This window comes from Scophthalmus maximus, chromosome 11, assembly GCF_022379125.1.
Source record: "Scophthalmus maximus strain ysfricsl-2021 chromosome 11, ASM2237912v1, whole genome shotgun sequence".
NCBI lineage: Eukaryota > Metazoa > Chordata > Actinopteri > Pleuronectiformes > Scophthalmidae > Scophthalmus > Scophthalmus maximus.
In genome coordinates this window covers 22618821-22638092 of record NC_061525.1, presented here as the reverse complement: position 1 = coordinate 22638092, position 19272 = coordinate 22618821, and the positions used below count along the sequence as shown (strand labels likewise).

At 45.2% G+C, this 19272-nt stretch overlaps 1 protein-coding gene across 1 annotated transcript in view; it reads right to left on the bottom strand.

The window, feature by feature from the left end:
- Nucleotides 1-429: 429 nt before the first annotated feature.
- LOC118299765 (kin of IRRE-like protein 3) overlaps nt 430-19272 on the bottom strand; it is a 145429-nt gene continuing 126586 nt past the window's right edge. Inside the window, exons 10-16 of the mRNA XM_047335773.1 lie at nt 11944-12044; nt 8630-8828; nt 6550-6657; nt 5582-5665; nt 5222-5331; nt 3398-3484; nt 430-1127 (exon numbers count right to left, since the gene is read on the bottom strand). Coding sequence (XP_047191729.1) covers nt 663-1127; nt 3398-3484; nt 5222-5331; nt 5582-5665; nt 6550-6657; nt 8630-8828; nt 11944-12044 — 1154 coding nt within the window. The 3' untranslated portion in view covers nt 430-662. The remainder of the gene's footprint in view (nt 1128-3397; nt 3485-5221; nt 5332-5581; nt 5666-6549; nt 6658-8629; nt 8829-11943; nt 12045-19272) is intronic.

The window sequence follows — 19272 nt, the reverse complement described above, 5'->3', positions numbered from 1 at the left end:
CGAGTGGCCGGTGGGCCGCGAGGGGAGGAGTTATCCACGCGCACGCTCATGTGTCTTGTGCTTCGAGCTCGCCGGGAGAGCGAGCAGGACGCTGGCCGCTTCAACGCTCGCGACGACAATCTCAGGTTTTCTCAAAAGGCAAACAAAATTGTGGGGGGGGGGGGACGACGACACAGACTGATTGTCACACAAAAAGCCTCGTACTCCTGCCCTCCGATCTGATGTCCAATCCCGCTGTCGGTATCCAATAGCGTCGACTGTTCGGATTCTTCCGAGCTCGAGTTGTCTCTCGTGTTGGCAAATAACCTCTCTGTGGCACAAGTATGATTATGTGTTAAATTAAAAAGGAAAAAAAAGGAGGAGGAGGTCGATGAGTTGAGCATGAAAAAAAATAAGGCTTCTTGATCCACTTTTTTTTGGGGGGGGGGGGGGGGGGGGGGGACTTTGCGAAGTCTGAAACAAGTCTCGCGGTGTGTTGTCCGTCTCCGGGCACCCGGAGGACACACACACACACACACACACACACACACACACACACACACGGTAACACAGTTGCTCTCCGAGCCCCGGCGGGAGCTCATTGCGTCACAGTCTTACAATCCCGGCTCCTCGCTGCGACCGCAACCCGCATCCAAGCGCTCCTCCCTGCGCCGCCCTGGTGGTCAGACGTGGGTCTGCATGCGCTTCTGCAGGGGCCGCGTGAGGTCCGAGTTCTGCGAGGACGACTGCGAGTAGTGGGAGGAGGACGAGGCCGACGCCTTGCTGTCCTTGTCGAACTGCACGTAGCCGTCGGGCTTGCTGTAGCTGCTGACGCTGCTGTCGCACTGCGTGTCGATGAAGGAGCTGGAGTCGCTGAGCGAGCCGCGCTGGAACTCGCGCTCGCACAGCTCGATGGAGCTGCTGCCCATGCCCAGCACGAAGCGCTGGCTGTAGTCGTACAGGCGGTTGGGGCCCGCGCCCAGGGTGGAGTAGATGTTGGTGAAGGACATGCCCGTCGGCACCCGCTGCTTGCCCAGCGTGGCCGCGCCGGCGGGGTTCCTCGCCGCCTCGGCCGACTGGTTGCCCGCCGTGGTGGGCGTGTGGTGCTCCTTGAAGGTGTTGACGCTGTAGTAGCCGTTAGTCGGGTCCTGTTTCGAAAAAGACACAAGAAAGACAGATTCATAATCATGTTGAGTTTGTTAAGTTTGGCCCCAACTCATTGATGCCAAATTCACGTCTAGTCGCATCTTTGCACGTAATCTACGCGAATTGCGCGAATAATTTGCATCGCACCATTATTATAAATCCTCGCGTCGCTCTATGAAATGACAAGGTGGAATATTAGTGTCCCCCGTTGTCCTGCTCACCGAGGTCAAGCGGGCAGTAATTACCGCTCAAAACTGATGAGCAGAGAAGGAAACAGGCTGCGGCGCTGAACGAGTGGGAAACGCTCAGTGCTCGGATTTAGTCGGCGCCCACGCGAATCTTAAAAAAAAAAAAATCCTGTTCCCTGCTCATTAAGTGGGCCGCCGTGATTCACACTTTTGGCAATCCGGCATGTCACTGCGAAGTTCACTCACTCACACACGCACACACACAAGCCGGCTTTTAATTGGACCTCGACGGAATCGCGGCGTCTTTAGTTTTTTAACGTGACGCGCCGGGGACGTCTTTCTCGGCGGGGCCGCGAGCGCGCCACTTGTTTGCGGAGGCTGCCTTGGCACCGGGGATGTTGCTAAGGGTGCAGCCAGGGCACGTGTGTGTGTGTGTGTGTGTGTGTGTTTGTGGGGGGGGGGGGGTTTCCCCCCTGCGAATGGATGTGAATGTCAAACCACAGTGAGCACGGTGGCACATCCCCAAAAGAAGAATGCTGATAATGAGGAAATGAGAGCGAGAGAGAAGCTGAGAGCATCCTCGTTACGCTCGTCATTATCAGACGGCGTCTGGCCTTCGTGTGTTTTCGCAGTACCCCCCCACCACCACCACCACCACCCCCGCCCCCCCGTCCTCCTCTGCTCCCGCCTCAAGCACACTGTCATTAGCTGGAATCAAAGAGCCCCGAAGGGGGGATGCAAGGGTGCTGCTGGTAACCAGGCAAACAGGAAAACAGAAAGCAACACTCCGGGGGGGGGGGGGGGGGGGGGGGCACTGCCGACGTCGTGTTTGGGACGAGAGGACGGAAATGAACGGGGCAGAACTTGCGCGTGGGGGGTCAGAATTGTGACACGCGCATTATGGATCAAAATATAGAAATGTGATGTGTGAGAATTAATGGAGAGGGAGATGAGAGCGTTTGAGTTCACCGGTACACGGGGACGGTAAACACTTTCCCGACGTATTTGAATAAGTCGAACAACAACAACCTACATATAAATATTGTTGTTTTTTTTCTTCCTGTTGCGTAAGGACACAATATGGCGATAAATGGAAAACCGTTGTGGTGTGTGTTTTACAAAAAATAGCGTGCAATACATTTTTTTCATCGGGGTGTTTTATCGACGCATCTAAATGGAAAAAAAACCACCTGCAAAATCTTTTAGAGGTAACTTTGCCATTGTGTCAACAGCACAATGAAGCACCCGGTCACTTTACAAACGTAAAGACAAGTTAACCCCAGAGGGAAGTGACACGAGGAAGGTCCCGCAAGCCGGCCGAATCACAGCGATTACACCGAATCCCGCCAAAACCTTTACGGACGTTCCGACGGGTCGGGTGGTCAATGTGATGCGTCCGGTTTTTGGTTTGTTCCGAGTCCATCTTGGGTTTGAACGGAGGAATTCACTTCAAAGTTTGCATTACCTCGAGTATGTAATTAAAAAAAGATTTGAGACGCACACGATTTACAAACAAGAAGAAAGAAAGTCAGTCAGTCTCGTCATCATGGCAATGTGCTGCACAGACTGGATGGAGGTCGGTGAGTTTATTCCAAATCGTCGGGGGCCGGTTGGGAAAAACGAGAGAGCTCGAATCAGCACATCTCATAAATCTCCACCACTTGGCCGCCAGGTTCCTACGCACGCTCTTCAAAATAGTCCAACCCCCCCCCCGTCTGTACGGGCGCGAGCGGCGACTTAAGTAACTCACGGAACGGCTTCGGGGGGGCCGAGCCGCCTCGGATTTTCTTGGACCGCTGTTGATGGGAGACTAATTAATTCGATCAGACCTCTAATCAGGAGTCATTTCGCCCGCGGACTCGTACGTAGACGGGAAAAAAGAAAAGCCCTGTGTGGCAAGGGGGAAAGGGATTAATGTGTTTCAGCTATTTTTGGTCCCAGAGTTGAAGATTAGCCTCTGCCCCCAAAGGCGTTCTTCTTCTTTCCCCCCGCCACCTTTTTGACTCTCGTTCTCTCTCCCCGCGGTTTTCACGCCTCCGCGTCGGCGTCGGCGTCGCGCTCGCGTCCGTTGCCGTGAGTCTCACCTTAATGTGCTGATATTCCTTCTCCTCCTCCTGCAGGACCTCCAGCTGCTTCAGCACCGACTCCTGCTGGAACTCCCCTCGCTCCACCTGCACAGAGACCAGGCGGAGTGTACTGAGGGTCTGCGGCGTTTTCCTCTTGCGCCAACGATTCAAAGATGTCCCTCTCATCACTTGTTCCCCTTCTCCCCGCGTCAGGCAGATACGCCCTCACCTTCGTTCGCAGGGGCCCGGCGGCGGGGGGGGGACATTAACAATGCAATCCGAATCACACATCTTTTATTTATCGTTTACAAAATGTAGATTTGCAAGGTAGCCGCGGCTGCAGCTTGGCCTCCCTGCACGCGCGTCGAGTACGGAGCGCATTGAGTGTTTCTGATCAAACTACAAATAGCCCAGCCCTGGAGCAAACTGCACGGAAAAAACTAAACACCGGTACAGCTCCCCCCCAAAAAAACAGGAAACGGGTCTTTGTGTGTGTCTAAAAAGGCATTTAGATATATAAGTATGTACACCCACTGTCGGATTTGCCCAGCACACAGAATCAGAATCACCATAGTTACGATGCCTTGTGGTCTGTAACCGGCATCGCCTTGATTAATATAGCCCCCGTGTGCTTTGACTGCAGCACATATACAATTCTTTTACCTCCGTTAGTCATGAAATTATGTATACCACAGGCAAACAGCGAAGCGAATAATAAAGTGCATTCATTATATTACTGTCAGCTTTAAGAAGCGAAGGCAAAACATACTACGTCAAACTGGATTTACTGCCTTTTTATGTCGGTTTGTATCGTCTGCGCCAAACTGGTCAACGTGCAGTTTCACGTCCACGTCGGCGCCAAGGCTCGCGTGACACGTGTAGTCACGTGGAAGAACTTTGACAAAAAAGGGTTCAGTCCAATTTTGTCGATGGAGGATAAGTTATGTTACACAAAAAACTGGCTTGACAGGTTTTGGAAGATTTGGAGAAAAAAAGTATAACTTCTTATTGATAGATGGACTGATGTGATTGTTTAGGTGGCAATTTATTTTGTTTTATTTTTATCCTTTATATTTATTTAAAAATAAATATATAAAGGATAAAAATGTTTTAAAAATAATTTTAAAAAAAATATATATATATATGTATGAATATATATATATATATGTATATGAATGACATGTTATGTTATGTTTATTTATTATTGTATAGATAGATAGATAGATTTCTTTGTTGTCATTCAAAACTTTGTACCTGTCTGGTATAAAAAAGAAAATGTTTGTATAACTCTCTCTCTCTCTCTCTCTCTCTCTCTCTCTATATATATATATATATATATATGTAAATGAAGGTTCAATATGTATATGGAAGTACCCATGTGCAATATAAATGTAAATAATCTTTGTATTTCATTGCATTTATATGTAAATAGATGTCATACATTTACATTTATAATTTTATATAGTAACAAATTGAGTTCAATTTGGATGCACAATGTTTCTGTGTTACGTTTGTGGTTTGTATGTGCTATGTTTGACATAAAACAATAAATATGTGTTTGGAAAAAAAATAAAGCAATTTTGCCTTTTCTTTAGCGCATGAATGCTTGAGGTGTCCAAACTTGTTTTTTCGTTCTGTGACGTCATCGGTGACCTTTGACCACCGAAATCTAATCATGTCATCCTTGAAAAATTTCAAATTTGAAAGAAATCCCTTGGTTTCTGAGATTATTGCGTCGGCAAAGAGTGGCATGGACGGACGCAGATGCAACCTGAGGGAGGAGGAGGAGGAGGAGGAGGCAAGATTTGTGGAAAGTAGAATTCAAGGGACACTCACACTCACCATCAGCTGTTTCATGGAGGTGTGCTCTTCGCTCTCGCGCGCCGCGTTGTGGTCCTTGTGGACGATCTCCACCCGGATGTCGTTCTTCGCCGACACCGCTCCTTTCAGATCTGGGCGGAGGGAAACGGGAGAAAAAAACAGACGACACGCACGCACGCGCCTCAATAAGCTGGATAAACACCGCTCTGTATCGGTTGACATTATAATTTCCCCCCGGTGCAGTTTGCAGCAGCGTCACAGAAATTTAGCAAAAGATCCCTGGGATTCTCTCTCTCTCTCCCCGATACCCCCCCCCCCCCCCCCCCCAATACAAAGCATTATTAATCATATGTCTCCTGCCAACACAAGATTATATCTTACTTTCTGTCTTAATTTTGCTTGCAAGTTCTCTCTGGTGAGCACAGATGGAGACGGGCAGTGAGGGCATAACCAGGTGCGCTTCCTCTGTAGTATACAGACAACAGACATGCTGAAGGGAACCAGTAGCACAGTCGTTTGGGCTTCTCGGAGAGAGGCGGGGGACCGCCCCTGACCGGAGTCACTCAGGTACACATGGTGGGTGGAACAGGGTGCACGTGTGTAGGACGTAGCCTCAAAAGCGAATGCGAAGCCAGACTGAGATTGCATGAAATGAAAAGCCCCTTGTCGCAATCTCTGCAGCACAAAAAAGATGTCCATCTCAACAAGAAGGGGTTTTTTTCTTCTTCTTATCTCGTGTTGAGTTTGACATTGTGCTCCAGCAATTTATCTCGGGACGGATATTTGTTGGACCAGCTGTCAGTGTCTATTTTGTCTTTTTTGTATAGATGCCCCACATTGAAAGTATATGGCTTTGATATCGATATCGATATTCCCAATACCAATACATCGGCCGGTATATATATATATATATATTTATGTATTTTATGTATATTCAAATCTGTCAATGATTCCTAAGACGTCGTTATCAAACCTTTATGACAAAGATATGTACTTGAGGCTTGATATTGTAGTTTAACCATGAACTTTATCATAAATAACTATAAATTGAAAAAAAAAATTACAATTACAACCAAATGAATAGAAGTTGAGTTAAGAAAATCAACATTTATTTGACCTAAAATGCACATTTAAAGGCTCATATCTGTCACATGTCGGCTGTAATTTAACCAATTGGAAGTATGCGGAGAACCGAGATTTCCAAATGTGTTTTAACGTGAAAATTAATATCTGCGGAGGACTCGATGGACATGTTTCGGTGTTGCTCCGGGGACCGTACTGTACTTTTGGCACACATGCTTCTTTCCCAGTGGGCCTGTGACAAAGGGGGGGAAGAAGGGAAAACGTACTTCTCTGGGAGCGGGTGCAACAGAACGCGCCGACGGTGCCCATGAGGACGATGAGGGCCACGAACGCTCCCACGGCGATGCCGATGATCACCGCCACGGGGAGGGATTCTGCAGGGGTGGGGGGGGGAGCACAAAGAGACATGTCCTTATTATAGTTAACACGCCACAGGCAACTGGAAACATGAATTGATTTTAATAGAGGGTAAACACAACAGACACACAACCGTCATATTGCAGAGGCCACCTCTTCTCTTTCACTCTCTTCCATCTCTCCGACGAAAATAAAAAGGAAGGGAGAAGCGCTAGACTTTATCCCCGTGAGTTAATTTGACATCGTCCCTTCAGGCACAGGGCCATTGTTGTAAAATACACAGTCATAATGCCACAGGGAAGGAAAAAAAAAGCCCCCACAAATGTTTTGTACTGTATGTCCACATAACCGGAATAACGAGCAAATTCAATTTCACAAAAACTAATTACCAAACCTTTTGCTGTCTGTGCAGGATAAACAGCCACCCCCCCCCCCCCCCATATCATCTCATTATCCTACTGTCTAATAACTTTTAATTTACACTCATTTAGGGCGAAATGGAAGCATTTCACCGAGGGGCTTTTATTATCGTTGAGCGGGAGCGCACGGGCGCGCGCACTCACACGAGCCTAATTATGTTTGTGCGTGTTTGGTTTTTTTTTGGTTTTTTTCCCGGCGATGGATGTTGTGGCGCACTTTGCGAGAAACCAGGAGCAGGTTGAAAAAAGCCTTTTGCGGGGCGCACGTCGAATACTGCACATGCTGCTTCCACGTTGAAAGTCCTCATTAAAAAGCGCGTCGTAACGAGGACCCGAGTTCCACCGGCCCACATTTGTGCCCTTCTGGCATTTCAAACAAACGCTAAAAAAGTGAGCGCTCTTCCCACGCCATTAAAAGTCTATTTAATGTCTCCATTGATCAATGTCACTTTCACATAAGCAGCTTATAATTCATCTTTTGCCATAAGTGGGTAGAAAACAGCCTTGTTTTTTTCCCCCCCCGACAGTAAAAGGGGAAAATGTCAACAGATTAAAAAAGGCTAAATACATGTGTTTGTTAGTTAGTAAGTCAGTAGGCGGCGCGCTGTGTTTCATGTTCACAGACCGTGTGTGTGAGTGGTCAGCAGTTGCGCTGCACTTTACGTTAGCCCCTGGGAAACTAATTTGTAGGGGGAATTTATCGGCGGCGTCATCACTTTTACATGTACATCAAACGCTCTCAGAATTTAGGCCAGGCGGTGGAGCTCTATGTATTAACATGCAGCAGTTTGCAAACTGGTAAATTGCCTTTTTTGGACCAAGTTATTTCTGATAGATGGAAAAAAAAAAAATGGTTCAAATGATGTTCATGTGTTCAAGCGAAAATATATTTTATATTAAAATCAGGGTGGTGTAGTGGTTAGCACTTTCCTCTCACAGCAAGAAGTTCTGGGTTCAAACCAACCAGGGCCTTTCTGTGTGGAGTGCATGTTCTCCCCGTGTATGCGTGGGTTCTCTCCGGGTTCTCCGTCTTCCTCCCACAGTCCAGAGACATGCAGAATGGGGTTAGGTTCATTGGAGACTCTAGATTGACCGTAGGTGTGAATGTGAGAGTTAATGGTTGTTTGTCTCTGTATGTGGCCCTGTGATAGGCTGGAGACCTGTCCAGGGTGAACCCCGCCTCTCGCCCAATGTCAGCTGGGATTGGCTCCAGCCCCCCCGCGACCCTTAAATGGATAAAGCAGTAGATGATTGATGGATGGACTAAAATCTATGTGTTCATTGATTTTACTCGCTTAACATTAAATACATTAAATTTTTTGGTTCATCAATGTTATTTGCGTCACGGACCAATTAGTGATAAATCCCAACCTGCATACTTGACATACGCACAAAGTACCCTCGAATACACAGACCAACGCAGGCACGACTACACGAATGCACGCAACAACCACCACACAGCTGTGTCACTATCCACCACCATCTGTCACTGTCAAGAGAACCACTGTCACGTGATTTTGGAAGAGGAAGAGGAGGAGGAAGGTGGAACCTGCCGAACCTTGGCTCCCACCTTGTTCCTTAAGGCGTATGATCTCGGTGTCCGAGCCGAAGCTGTTCCAGGCCGTGCAGTTGTAGATGGTCTGGAAGTCCGCCGGCACGATGTTGCTCATGGTCAGCGTGGAGATGACGCCTTCCTCCGTCGTGACCGTTTCCACCGTGTAGCGGCCGGACGTCCCGGACTCCAGCACGGTTTCTTTCCACGACCAGGCCTGAGAAGAGACAGAAGGCAATAAAAAGGTGGTATTAATGGTGCTGTTTTTTCTTTTGACCGATACAGGTGCAGCAGAGGGACAATTTGAAAAGTGGGCCCCTGTTTTGTTCTTGTTTCTTATGTTCTACCACAAAGTGCCCAAGACCATGCATGCAAATGCCTGAACACAGAGGAGATTGGTTGTGAGAGGCAGAGTTGATCCTATAAAGAGATTGAACTCATGACAATGTCGGTTTCTTAGTTGGCCCACCAATTTGGTCCAGACTAAAATATAAAAAAAAAATTACTGGATCACTTATCGGGAGATTTGAGTAAAAACAAAAATGGCCCCCAGAAAACAAAGCCTATACTCACTTCGGTTTCTTCTGGTCTAAATTTGTTCAAATTACTTCATGATCAAACTATAATCATAAGCCTCATTAGTTTATGCCGTGAGCATGTTAGCATGTTGACGTTAGCATGTAGCTCAAAGCAATGCTGTGCCTATGAGCTGCATCACAGAGCTGCTAGCATAGCTGTAGATTCTTAGTCATGCACAAGTTTGGTAAGAAACACGGAATAGCCTTGTATTTGTACAATGAAACCTCACTTGCCAAGTTCTTATGCGTGAGTTCTTGTATGTCAGAGGCTAATAAGTTATCCAACAACTGCCACATGTCCTGGCAGTGACTCAACAAGTGGCCTCCATGTATTCAGGTGTTAAAGTTAAAATTAAGCCATCACACACCGGTCCTCTTGCAAGTGTTTAATGCAATGTTGCTAGTATATGATTTCACCCGTATCTCTTCTATATGTCCTCAGATGTTTTGTGCACAATACGAGGCTTCTTCATGCGACATTTGCACATATTCATGGAGATACAAGATGACCTTGAACATACAAAATGGCTATTTTTCATTCTGTTAAGAGGGGATGTGATAAATGCATGGATATTATCTTGTTGTCTGTTGTGGAGTGATTCTGATGTAATCCACAACAGAATCACTCCACAACAGACAAGAGTTCCAAAGTGTTTTAACCAATCCGGTTAAAACGCTTTGGAACTCTTGTGTTATGGATAAAACAGTTTTTTGTTAAACGCCCGTTTCCTGCTGCTGCTGCTGCTGCTTTGTTCAGTAAGCTGCCAGCTGACGGAAATATCTCCAGCATCTGTACACTGAACTAATGCCTGATGGGTAATTGCGAACTGTATGTACTCAGAGCAACCTTCTATACAGCCGTGCCGGCTGTGAACTAAAGATATTAGATATTAATATTACTTTGAATACGCTAAATGAAGAAACAAAACAGATTGCACTTTCATAACAATAAGAAGACTTTTTTTCAGAGGCAGAACTATTTGAAGAAGCCGTTATCTTGCTGTACAACGTGATGACAGTTGCACACATCCCTTGTGCAAAAACTCCCGTCACGCAACGTATCCATTTAATTTATTTCAAATTAATTAACACTTGGTGTCTCTTTGATAGACAGGAGCAAAGAACACAACATCCTGAATGAAAGTCTTCTGAAATAATATTGTAATAAGATGTCCAAAACCCAACGAGGCTTGAAAATTCACACTACAAGGAAAAAGGGGGGGGTTGATGGATGTGATGGAATAAGGCGAAGATGTGTTGAGAGAAACATAGGGTATATACTGTATATATATTTTTGCTTTGTTGGAGTTTATTTATGCAGCGGTATAATTAAAACACGTCATTTAGCGGCTGCTTTTGTTCGAGGTGTCTTAGTGTAGACTGCATTCATATTGGATGACTATGGAAAGATTGTTTTTACAAGAAATAAGGACAAAATTAATCAAACTGGAGACAGATGGAGAAAGTTGAAATGATAACATATCAACATCAACTTCCAGCTTATGCCATAATGAACAGGTGGATAGATAGAGAAGTGAAAATGCAGTGTTGCAGCTTTATAGGTTAAATATCATGCAAACAAACAAAAAAATCACTTTTTCAGTGTTTGTGCTCATGAATGTATTTAGCTGTGAAGCCTGCTGGTCCACAAACTGTGAACAAAGACCACCCTGTCGTTTTTTTGTGAGCTGGCTAAACCCTCCAGCCTGAAGCTCTGAACTTCTGCTTCAGATTTCTCTGCCACTGTAATGTCACAGTTGAACTCTTTTGGGGGTAACCCCGCCTGCTTGACCAATCACTACAGACTGGGCCAGCTGGCCAATCAGAGCAGACCTGGGGGTTTATCGGGAGGAGGTGGGGCTAAAATAAATCAAGGCGTTTTAGACAGAGGGTGAAAAGAGGAGCTGCAGGAAGAGGCAGTGTGAGAACACCGATGCCTTCTCTGATTATTAGAGCATGTAAAGCTTTTCAAGTGGTTCACCCAAATTAAAAGTATGTACCCTGAATATGAGCATAATATGTCACCTTTAAAAATATTTTGTGATATTAGAGTCTTAGGATAGAAGATGTTTAGTGGTTTTTGGATATAGAAGTGAAACTAACTTGACTTGACATAGCCACATGTTATGATTAGTGGTTTCACAAGTCTCCTCCACAGGGCGTACCTCTCGAAACCCCCCACCCCCCGATATTAATTATGATGCTAGTTAATTCCGGACATCGATATAGTAAAAACACACATCAGATGACAAAGTATGGCAATTAACCACATGCATATGCAAACACATACACAACCTCTGCGCACACACACATACACACACACAAATTAGTAATAAGCGCAAAGTGAGCTCAGAGAATAGGTTGTTTATATGAGGTCCATAAATCTTAATGGGATCAGCGCTAACGGAGCATAAGTGCGGATTAAACGAGAAACCGAGGGTTCGTGCCCGAACGTGTTCGTGTGAAAACAAACGATGGGGATGATGCTACAAAAAATTTCACTTCAGCCGCCTTTTGTTTGCACGTGGGCACGTGTAGCGAACATCAAGCGAGTTCAGTCGGGGGAATTATAATTCAGAGACGGGTAGGGAACAGAGCAGTCGTTACACTGTATCATTTTTAATGTTCAGGTGCCAGAAAGACGTAAAAAAATACCTATTCATGATGGTAGTTTCGAGCGGAATCTTCCAGGAGAATCAGGCTCGAGTTCAGACGAAGATGAGGAAATAAATTGAGTCGTTCGGATGCACTTACGATGCGGTCCGGAGGAGGTGTGCTCCGGATGAAGCATTTGATTTGTCCCTTTTCTCCGTGCAGAGCCTGTTGAGTCTGTGTGCTGGAGATGGTGGGAGGCCCTGGAAAAGAAAAAAGAAGGAAAGAAGTCATCAGAAAAATCATAGAAACAGAAGCATGAATAATGACTTCATCTTTCAGTCTCAAGTCCTTATGAGCCATTCCGCTCGATGGAGATCTCGCGGCGCGTTACGTTTTTCGACCGCTCGTCCCGGGCAGTAACACCTGATGATGTGCTCAGGAATTTGGGTCTGGGTCTCCTGGGGCAAATTGTATTGGTTGTGAACGTGCCTCGTCCCATCGGCACGGTCTAGCCAAGGACACGCCAGGACTGGATGAAGGGCGCCCGAGACCTCATTCTGGGATCAGGCAATTGTTCATTTATGGCCGGTTTGATTTCTCCCACGGAGATAAACGTCGGCGGCGAGCGCCGCGGCAGTTCTTTGCGGTGTAATCAGCGCTACACAGATGGAAAGAGAAAAAAAAAAATGCCATTGTGGTGGAGATAACACCTTTGTTGTAGCGTTTCACCTCAATCAATTGGCTCGCGGCAGTTTTGACCCCTGAACCGAAAAGAACTGAAAAAAAATAACCCCCAACAGAACCCAAAAAGGAACATCAGTACCTTTCATTCCATATCATACAGTTTCTTGTTCATTGTTCATATTGTAAGTATGAATAAACCTTTTACGGCACCTCCCTGAGGACGGTCCTGATTAATGTCTTTATCAGCGTTGACCAACTGTGTGATCAGGGGCCGGTTCAAATTAACAAGCAGTTGCAGGTATGGACGTTTAAAACCTCAGTGAGGCAACAAGATCTCATCTGACAAGGGCAGCTCGGCCTAAGCGACTGGTCCGCTCGCCATCTGGTCCGGGGGCCTGTTCGCACCAGGTGACAGCACTAATATGAAGACAAGATGTCACACGCGTTGACCCAATTCTGTCTTTTGAAGTGCAATTTTTTTCCCCTCTCGGTCCCGGAGAATTCACCGGGAGGGAAAATTACATAAAAATATGCGACGTGTACAGAGGATTTTATATTTCAACAGGCTGCCAGAGTTACAAGAATATAAACACTATGACCCAAGCATTTTTTTTGTATAATTCTATATGCTGTCAGTAATTTACCAAGCACAGCAAAGGCAGCAGGTAATCTTGGTGATAATTTAAAACAAAATGAGACTCCACGCGAGCAGCATTTTATAACTTTTCTGTTTCATTCACTATGCATTTAGTGATTATGCATTTTATGCCTGGCTGCAGACTAACTAGCTTCTACTTTTTTTTTTTTTTACACAACATTTCTCTCTTGCTTTCGATCGACTGCTCCCACCATCACGCTGAGATTTCAGATTTGGACGTGTTCACAAGACGCGGGCCCTCAAACCAAATCAATCATGTCTACAAAAATAAAGAAAAGCCTGTGGATTTCAATCAGCAGCATTGAGTCTGTTCACAATACAGGAGCACCGCAATGATTTTGTTAATCTTTGGGGAAATTTTTCTTTTGAGCCCTTTAGACATATTTTGATATAATACAGAAAACGGTCTCCAGTTTGACTAATTGATGGAGTTGGTCGATATGCTCTTGTCTGACCAAATTCTCATAGGTTGGACAATCACCAGTGTTACATTCATAAGGAAAAATGCGTTTCATCACGAGCGTTCCAGGACAAATCCACTATCTTCAGAGACAGGAAATGAGAAACCACAACTTCCAGCGTGTCCAATATCACTGGAGAGTGCTGGGTGGGACCTGTTTACTGAACATTCCCTGAACGTTAGCGCCCAACTAATTGTCAAAATAAGTTGTCCACAACTTCAACATTTTAAGGATTTGAGAGTGAACATATGTGAGAATTAGCATGTTTAGCATATACGTTTTTTTGAAATGTCTTTTCAATGTTCATTTGGGCTAACAAGGCTACTGGGTAGAGTGCCCTTAGTGCACTGTGGTCGATTTAGCTAATCGAGCATTGACCAATCAATGTTGAAGAGTATGTACAACATCGGCCGACCAATATTTTCCCCGGTTGGCTAAAGCCCTACTAAACACGGACATAATCTCTACACGCTCCACTCTCCAACCCGCCTTAATTTACTCAAATTCGAAAGCCGGGTTTGCGCGCTCACACAGAAACAGCGGCCAAGGTTTTGCCATCTTATCTTTTATTTACTCGGGAAAAAAAAGGCCTTTTGAAAAAAAAGCTGTTGAAATCAAACGTGGGGCGCGTCTCTTGTGATGGTTAAGGTTAAGAGCGCGGATTCGGAGGGGGCGTCGAGCGGAGCGGCGTCTTGATTAGTGCAGACAACTCGCATCCCTGCCAACTTCCCTCAAACTCCCGCTCTCTGCCATCTCTCTCTGACGATACATAATTGCAGTTTATTACCTGTCTCTTATTAAAATGAATTAGCATTTTAATGAGGCTTTTGCCAGATGGTCTTCTCGGTGTGCTACTGGAGGAGAATGCTGCTGCTGCAGAACGAATGCAGCGGCAGACGATTTCGGACATAAAACGATTGACAGCCGCTCTCCTTGTTTCGCTGGGTTTGCCAACATGGAGTTAACAGTATCAGTGCGGCGTGTACAGTGTGTATTGTGTGTGCTAGAGTTCTCATGAGGACACATGTATGATGCGGACGTGTTTAATCATGTGATCAGGAGATGAGATGTAAGTATGTGGTTTACACGACCTCCCACTGTCGTCGTACAACATGATCACTTGCGCGCAGGCGGCTAAAAGGCTGGCGATAGTGGCTGGGGAGGATCTATTTTATGGATCACGGCTGCAAATGAGGAATATAATTAAATAGCTTTATCTCACTGGTGCAGCCTGGGTTGAAAGTGTGTGTGTGTGTGTGTGTGTGTGTGTGTGTGTGGTGGGGGGGGGGGGGGCAGGGGAGGTGGGCGGCGTTACAACATCGATGTTAGCAGCAGGGGAGGTAATCAAAATGTTGGGGTGCAATGTTTTGCTCATTCATTTTGAGGAGGTGGTACCTCTGGAGTGGACATTGCAGGCTGATTACACAATATCAGTGTGGGTGTCGAAAAGGCCAGGGCTTTACGTTCCCCACTCTAAACCGAGGCATCCGCTTTGAACTGAAGCTCGACATCACCTCGACTATACCAAAAACAAGCTACAGGGCAACTGGAACAGAAGAAACATGTCGAGTATTGTCACGGGCGGCCACATGTTCCTCCGTGAGGAATCCGTGGTGCCGGGGCCCTGTCGATATACTCCACTGACTTAGTGGTGAAATGTTTGGAATGGAAAATTGATGCAGTTGAATCAGGAAGACGGAGAGACCGTGGGTGTCTTAAAGCTACAGTGTGTAATATTTAGAATAAACTTATTCACAGAAGTTGAACACATTGTCCATAACTATGTGTTCACATAGGTATAATCACCTGCGACAAAGAACCAGTGTTTTTTTCGTCAACTCTGAATGAGAATTATAGTTACATGAGGTGGACCAGACCTCAGTGTGAGTCGCCATGTGTGCTACGTCGTGTCGAATACCTTTTTATGCACAAAACGATCCAGAATACATGAATTTTCAGAGCTGCCGGAAACCGGAAATGCAATCAGCGGTGCGCCACCATGAAGTGTCCCATGTCGGTTGCTCAGTTGGTTGCGTTTTTACCACCAGATGCCGTCAGAAAATAATAAAAAAATTCCACACTGGGGCTTTGTAAGCGTTAGTATTTATTACAGGGGCCCAATGTATTGAGGAGATTTCTGTTTCGTTACACAGATCAACATGTGGTCAGTGCATGGTGTCCCCAAATAACCCGCCTACCTCCGCTCCCTGTGGTTATTTTAGCTCTCTCAGAATAATGTCGTCAAAAAAAACAGAGAACGAGAGTGGCCGTCTCCATAGAAACGCTCTGTCTTTTGTCTCATTACATTAAGGACAAAGGGCAACCAACTTCGCATCTAGACTAAACATTCTAAGTGTAACGACAATGTTGACAATTTTGTTAACTTATATATAAACCAAATTAAGTTGTTGATATTTGTTTGGATGTAAATACTTTGCCACATACTAGTTTAAATGTCTAAAATGGAAAAATAACACCGTAAACAAACACGATCTACATAACAGTATTGCTTCCATGGACATTTTGGATAGTAAATTTTTATATCGCAGTGTTAATGTGCTTACACATAAGAGAAACGAGTAATTTGACACAATTTAGTTAATGCTTCTTGTTTCTCAGTACATTGCTAGTCTATATACTGTGTTACTGCGAGACCGGTGGAAGAATCATTATGGCTTGTGTTGGGCTAATCTTACTGCCGTTTTATTTCAGATACTATATCACCTTTAACAGTGATAGTGTGGACGAGGGGCTGCTCTCGCGAATCATTTTATCCTCATCCCTAACTGGCCAACGGAGGTACGGCCATTATGTTTTAACTCCCGTAGAAACACACACTTTTACTACCCTGGAAACCTCACCTCATTTGTCTGCCTGGGTTCAATCCAGATTTCTCTCAACCTTGTTTTTTTTTTTCTCCTCCATGGAGCGTGATCCATACAGTTTTCACATTTTACAGTTATAATAACACAGCTAGAGGCGGCACGCCAGAAACACAAATCATCTCGTTCTTTATAGTCACACTTTGGAGCTTCATCCAAATGTGTAACTTTTGGATGAAAACATGATTTCAATTGGGATTCCACATTTCATGATATATTAAGAACTTACTCGTGGTTTTCAGTGTTTAGCGGCCAATATGGGGTCATCCCTTTGTTCCCTCATCCCTATGTTCCCTCATCCTATGTTCCCTCATCCCTATGTTCCCTCAACCTTATGTTCCCTCAACCCTATGTTCCCTCAACCCTATGTTCTCTCAACCCTATGTTCCCTCAACCCTATGTTCCCTCAGCCCTATGTTCCCTCAACCCTATGTTCCCTCAACCTTATGTTCCCTCAACCCTATGTTCTCTCATCCCTATGTTCCCTCAACCTTATGTTCCCTCAACCCTATGTTCCCTCAACCCTATGTTCCCTCAACCCTATGTTCTCTCATCCCTATGTTCCCTCAACCCTATGTTCCCTCAACCTTATGTTCCCTCAACCTTATGTTCCCTCAACCCTATGTTCCCTCAACCCTATGTTCCCTCAACCCTATGTTCCCTCAACCTTATGTTCCCTCAACCCTATGTTCCCTCAACCCTATGTTCCCTCATCCCTATGTTCCCTCATTTCTATCAAATTTCCCCCGCATCACAATGATGCCCTATGTTAGGGTCAGGGTGTGGGAACATATGGTTGAGGGAACATAGACACGCTCCCACCAATTCATGAGGCAAGACACAAATTTAAGGTTCAAGTTCACAGGTCGATTCTGGCTTTAACATATCAGTGCTGTGGGTTTTTAATTATTTTTAAATTCAAAAAGATCCAAATTGGCATGAAAACCAGTGAATGTGTTCGATTGGAAACTGGCTTCTTTTGTGCTGGCTATTTTTCTCTAGACAGCATTTCACTGATCAATCATCCCCTTCATGGTCATGGTAGCTGTTGCTCTAAAAGCTTCAACTTAAACTTCTTAATGAACCATTCTGGTTGAAAAAACTTCACTGCACATCTAGTGTTTTTGAAAATAGTGAGGAGATATATTATATATATTAAAGGTGTTTTTTTTTGTTTTTTTACACAAACTTGGCACTAGAGAGATAGTGCCAAGTTCCCACATAATGGGAAAAAGCCAGAGAGTCTTTGCAAATCACATCTTACGATCTTTTTTACTGGTCGGATGAAAATGTGCTGCACCTTAAAAGCAGTTTTCTCCCTCATTAATTTGCACTTTTCGTTCTTTGTACAATGTCTTTGCCGGCTTAAAGACGGCTTGGATACTAATTACCTACTTACATAAAGGCTGCCTCAAAAGAAAAAGAAATAAATAAATAAAATTAAAAAATCCACAACATCCCAGTCGCACATTCTCTCGTCCCAGGCTGCTCAAGTACTGAATGTGTCATAATACACAAAGCCACACACTCTAAAGACACACACTCACACACACTCACAAGCATATATGGATGTACAGATCCACTCACACACATGGATATATAATAATTAATATGCATTGCATGAATGTATGGTCCTTGAGCGTATACAAGCTAAATCCTTTCGAGCATGTCAGATAACTTCTCTCAATTCCAACTCCTGCCGGACTGTGGGGAAGAAGAAAAAAAAACCGCATACATTCCGTATGCTATATAAATAATCACACGCATGGACGTGCAGCCACTTGAAGGATATGACGCGTACCGTACGAAATGCTGAAGAGCTTTGCATTCTGGAAATGTTTGACTAAAGCACTCGCAGAGCAATATGTATCCATTAGTGACTTAAACACAAACCGTCTCCCCCTGCTAGCTGTTTGATTATAATTAAATTAACCCCCCCCCCCCCGGGGGAAAAGCGAGAATTCTCGTGTGGGAGACGCTGGGAGTCAGTGACACACAACGGCGGAGAGGGGAGAGACAAGAGGAATGACAAATTATAAACACGTGTAATTTTAAATGATGGCGCTGAGGAGTCGGGGGGGAATAACTGCAGGGGAAGACAAACAGCGAGGAAACATTTGAATGTGGGGCAGACACCATCGCATCACGAATACTATACTACATATAAGTGTAGTAGTCAGGACCACCTAAACCGAGACCAAGACCGGAGTGTACCGAGACCGAGTCAAGACCAAGACTTTCAGAGTTCCAGACCAAGACTTTCAGAGATCTAGACCGAGTCAAGACCAAGACTTTCAGAGATCTAGACCGAGTCAAGACCAAGACTTTCAGAGATCTAGACCGAGTCAAGACCAAGACTTTCAGAGATCTAGACCGAGTCAAGACCAAGACTTTCAGAGATCTAGACCGAGTCAAGACCAAGACTTTCAGAGATCTAGACCGAGTCAAGACCAAGACTTTCAGAGATCTAGACCGAGTCAAGACCAAGACGTTGAGAAGTTGAGACCGAGTCAAGACCAAGACTTTGAGAAGTTGAGACCGAGTCAAGACCAAGACCTTTAAAAAGTGGTCTCGAGACTGGACTGGTACTACAACACTATCAAATATGCACAGCATTGCCTGAAATGTCACTGTATCGTGGTCGTCCTCCCGAAAAAAAGCACACTCATCCGTGATGCTACAGTCAGTCATTTCTAGAATCAGTTGAGCCCTGCTGACGTTGGTCTGTGGGCCGGTGAAGAGAGCTTTACATTCATCTGCAGACGAGACAGTGGCGTAGGACAGTGCACGGAGCTCGGGAGAG